Consider the following 4,364-nt stretch of genomic DNA (forward strand, 5'->3'; position numbering starts at 1 on the left):
GGGAGCAGCGCGCTCCGTGCCCGCCGCACGCCTGCCCTCCGGGGGCCGCCCCACCAGGGCTGCGGCAGGAGGCGGCCACGGCCCAACGCTTCCTCCGCACCGGCACCTCGGGGTTCCTGCCCTGTTGAAATTCGGGGCTAAAAGGATTGCTGGATCCTGGCAGGACGCTCCCAAACGGGCAGAAACTGGACGTGACAGGCTATAAAACCATTATCCACCCGCGGGCCCCGGCCAGGCCAGGCCAAGGCCTCCCCTGCATGGCCAAAGCCTCTGCCGGACGCCTGAGCCCCCGGCACCCTGCACCTCCTTCTGACTAACACTGCCTCGAGCCTCCTCCCGGGGGCTTAACCCTGAGGGGAGCAGCCCCGAGGAGGCCCCATGTGAGTCCTCACCCACATCCAAAAGGCAGAATAATTCAACAAGCGCAGAAGTTCCTGCGAGCCCTACGTCCCCGGTGGCTGAGGTGGTGCATCGAGCCCTGACTGGGCCAAGAGAGCTACGGAAAAGCACACGAGGAGTGAAGCCGCCTAGTCTACCCCTGCTTTACGGCAGGACCGCTCCGTGGCTGCAATCTCACGGGGACCTGCCTGCGTCCTGCTGCAACTTCTTCATCTTCCACAACAGTAGTTGTTTCTCTAAACACCGATGTAAATGAGATTTTTTTTTTTATGGCACGAATATACCAATTATCCCATCAGAAATGCAGACGTGACTTCATTTTGGAAACTGGGCTCTTTTGGAGCTACAGGCACTAGAAAACTACCCGTCTGACGTGGTAGTTCGCTTCGGTTTCAGCTCAAAGCTGCAGCTTTGGCATTTTCTTCGGTCTTTGGGCAAGTTTCTAAGGCTGGGCTTAAACTGGCTCGCGTGCAAGGGGCGTTTGGACAAGTGATGGGAGGCTCTTGACTGTTTATCTGCATCTGAGCAAGTACAGGAAGACTTGGACTGCAGAGCTTCAAGCGGCTGTTGCATGGAACGAACTTCAACCCCAAGCGAGTTACTGTCCCGTCCGAGCAAGAGGCAACACCCACCACGAGCTTTGCCCAGCCCCGCGATAACCACTTGTAGCAGGTAAAGTTTCAATATGCAGCCCAAGGGAAGTGCCCGTAATTAAACTGGGGGTTCCCTCTTCACGTGCCTGCGGAACCTTCACCACATGCAACGCCTCGTGACAGGAGCACAAGGTCTAAAGCCATGGCAAAACAATGCAGAGGAACTGAGGAATTAAAGTCGGTACTTAATGGCTCCTTAAAAAGATGCTGAGGCATGGTTTAACGTCTGCTCAGCCGCCACAGAGAGGCTTAGGGCATCTCATTCCTCCAGTTTATTTACTGGTTTGTAATTATCTGGGGGTGCTGGCTGACTCTTCAGTAATTTAACTTGCTAATGAAAGACTTGGAACCACCCCCCCCGGCCCCACTGCCGAAGACACTACAGAAGTATTACAAAAAGGCAAAGGAATTATCGGAGAAGGCCGAGGAGAACCGTCAGGCCCGAGGACTCCACAGCTCTCCCCGTGCCCCTGCTCTGGCTTCGCCCGAGAGCCCGGGCGTGCCGCGGCCAGCCCACGCGCGCAGCCCCGGGGGAAGGGGCTCCCCGGGCACCGCCCGGGCTCTGCCCCCGCTGCCCGACACCGAGACTTGCAGAAGCAAAAGAAAAGGGTTTCCAGCCCCTGCCCCAGCCCGCACGCCGCCGACGTGCCGGGAGCTATCTGTAAATCTTGCATTAAGCAAAACGTTAACTTCTGTCAAAGCTTTCAGAGCGCGGTATGTTGCAAATATGTGTAAATGAGTCTAGAAGAACGGTGGTTTTTCTCACGTACCGTATACAAACAGCATGTAATCCGCATGTGATTTCCCCACCGCGTTTGAAGCCTCACAGCGGTATGTACCATTATCTGTTTTGTTTAGGTTACTAATGAGAAGGTTTGAACCAGACACTACAACGTGTTGAGGCATCTCATCATCTACTCTTAACCACCTCATGTCCGTAGGCCTACAGAGGAGGGAGAAAAAGAAACAAGCACATTACTATTTTCCTATGGTAAAGATGGCATCTTCAATAGTTCATCCACAGACAGAAAGCCCAAACCAAGAAAAACTGTAAAGAAATAACACATACTTTTTTTGCACTACTCAAGCCCAGATGCTGTCGGGCTTCCTCATTTTATATTTATTTTAACCCAACAGGAAACTGTATCCAGACCTTAAATTTTCTGAAAACACTAATGCAAGCAGGAAGAAAGTTCATTAGTGGTTAATCATTCACTTATTCAGTAAACCTGAAATCTTTGAGGCTGCAGACTAAATGTGCATCCACAGGGTGCTCTGGGTGTCGAGCTGGACAGCGGGTGGCAGAGCAGGTCCCCCGGCTCAAGGCTGAGCCCCTCCCCAGAGCAATACGACAGGGCTCTGCACCTCAGCGGGGGCCGTGCCGCTCGCTGGGAGCGTCTCAGCTGCCAGGAGACAGGAACGTCCCTCTCCTCTCCTCTCCCCCGTCCCACCTGGCCAGGGGCACCCTCGGCCTCCGGAGCCAAAACGAGTGTCACCTCGGCATCGTTCGGGGACTGACATCAGCCTGCTTTGTTAGGGCTAGTAAAGAAAGCGAGTGCTGTGGGCCTTGGAGAAGGGGAATTTTTTAAAAAATTTATTATTACAGTCTTTAAGCAGCAGTAAGGGGACGGATCAGCTGCTCCCGAGACAGCCTTCCCCAGCCAGAAAAGCCCAGCATTTTCCGGGCGACCTGGCAGTGAGCCCCTTGTGCTTTACGCTGCACGACCGCTTCCAGCCCGCCTCGGCCCAGAGTGGAGGTCGGGCTCTGCCGGGAGCTTGGGCCTTTCCTGGCGCCCAACGGCCAAGCGCTGCCACGGTGCCGCAGCGCCTGAGGCTCCAGGCTCCCGGACACGCTCCCAGGACGGACCCAACCCTGAGCAAAACCGGCTGGAGCTGAGGGCTGGTTCCGGGCACAGGCTTGGCACGCTCCCCCCCACGTCCGCGCCCTCGGCACGCAAGCCACGGCCGGGGCACCGGCAGCTGGGCGGGGAGCAGGCGGGCAGTGTCCCCCCAGCGAGGGTGGAAGGGCCGGTGACGCTCCAGGCTGCGGTTCTCAAAGGCTCTTTGTGACGTGGGGGTCCCTCGGCTTCCCCTGCCGCCTGCGCTACACAGCGGCCGGCTCCTCAGGGACGGGCCTGGCCCTGGGTGCCCGATGAGGGACCGTTCCAGTGCCCACCCGCTTTGGGCACAGTCTCTGGGGGGGTTGGGTCTAACCTAACACAAGAGCTGTATTAATGCCCAAACAGGAGTTTGTACTCTCTGGGCTGTTTTCCTCTGAGCTTCCGTCCCCCAGTGTCTGTGTTGCCCAGTTTTGCAGAGGAATGATTTTGTTTAACTGGAAAAACATCCCTGCCCGTCTTAGACCTCTGCAAAGGATTTTATGAGATCTCTCTGCCTTAAAAGCGTAGGACTGAACACAGCCCATTACTTGGGTGTTTTCTTACGCTCTGAGACCAGGTAAAGTGACCTACATAAGCGACTTCCTAGCACAGCGCTAACATCCCTGTAACGTTAAGTGGCACGCTGCTGGGGAGACGGGTCTGTCTTATTTAACATGTCTAGGTCTTAGTCAGAGCCTGGAAGAAAAAAAGTACAGGAGCCTATTCATTAAATTCCCAGATGATTGCACACGGGAGGGGGAACTGCAGTTACCCGTGAGAGGAGGAATGCAAAGGGGCTTTGGCAGACCCTGAGCAGGGAGCAGATATTAAAATGGGATTCGGCAGGGACGTGCCAGTCTCTACTGTACGGGGAAGGGACCAAATAACCCGGGCAAGGCGGTGGGCGGCCGCGGAGCACGGCAGCGCCCCAAAGCCTGGCACTGCCCACAGCAGAGCACTCGCACGAGGGCTCCAGCTCCGCTACAGCTGCGGTAACTCCTCGGCTCTGGGTGTGCTACCAGGAGGTGCTGACACGTCTCAGGGGTGTTTGCAGCAGTCTTATGGACATGACGAAAATAAAAAAGGATAGTAAATACTTGACAGCCATAAATCCAAGTGGAAGAGGAAGTTTTAAAAAAAAAAAAATTGACAAAACTCAAATTAGAACAACAAAAGTGTGGAAGAAAATCTATCCTCCCTTGCCAGGATTTTCCTGATGCATAAATGTCTTCACTACGTCAGAAAGCCTCAAGGGCATGGCAAGAAGAGGAGAAAGAATAAAACTCGTCCTTCATGAAAACCACACAGGGCACCAAAAGGGAGGAAAATCATCAGAGAGTCAATCCAAGCAGAAAGACAGACTGCCTTACCTCGGGGGGCCGCTCCAGTTCCACCAGTGCCCAGCGCCCTGGTGCAGCCGCACGCCCGCCCG

At 55.2% G+C, this 4,364-nt stretch overlaps 1 protein-coding gene across 7 annotated transcripts in view; it reads right to left on the minus strand.

The window, feature by feature from the left end:
* CADM1 (cell adhesion molecule 1) overlaps window positions 1-4,364 on the minus strand; it is a 144,037-nt gene that overhangs the window by 23,890 nt on the left and 115,783 nt on the right. For all 7 annotated transcript variants that reach the window (XM_026863888.1, XM_026863887.1, XM_026863885.1 and 4 more), the window contains exon 7: window positions 1,823-1,995. In XM_026863888.1, coding sequence (XP_026719689.1) covers window positions 1,823-1,995 — 173 coding nt within the window. The remainder of the gene's footprint in view (window positions 1-1,822; window positions 1,996-4,364) is intronic.

The sequence above is a fragment of the Athene cunicularia genome, assembly GCF_003259725.1.
Source record: "Athene cunicularia isolate RWA chromosome 24 unlocalized genomic scaffold, athCun1 chr24_part2, whole genome shotgun sequence".
NCBI classification, from domain to species: domain Eukaryota; kingdom Metazoa; phylum Chordata; class Aves; order Strigiformes; family Strigidae; genus Athene; species Athene cunicularia.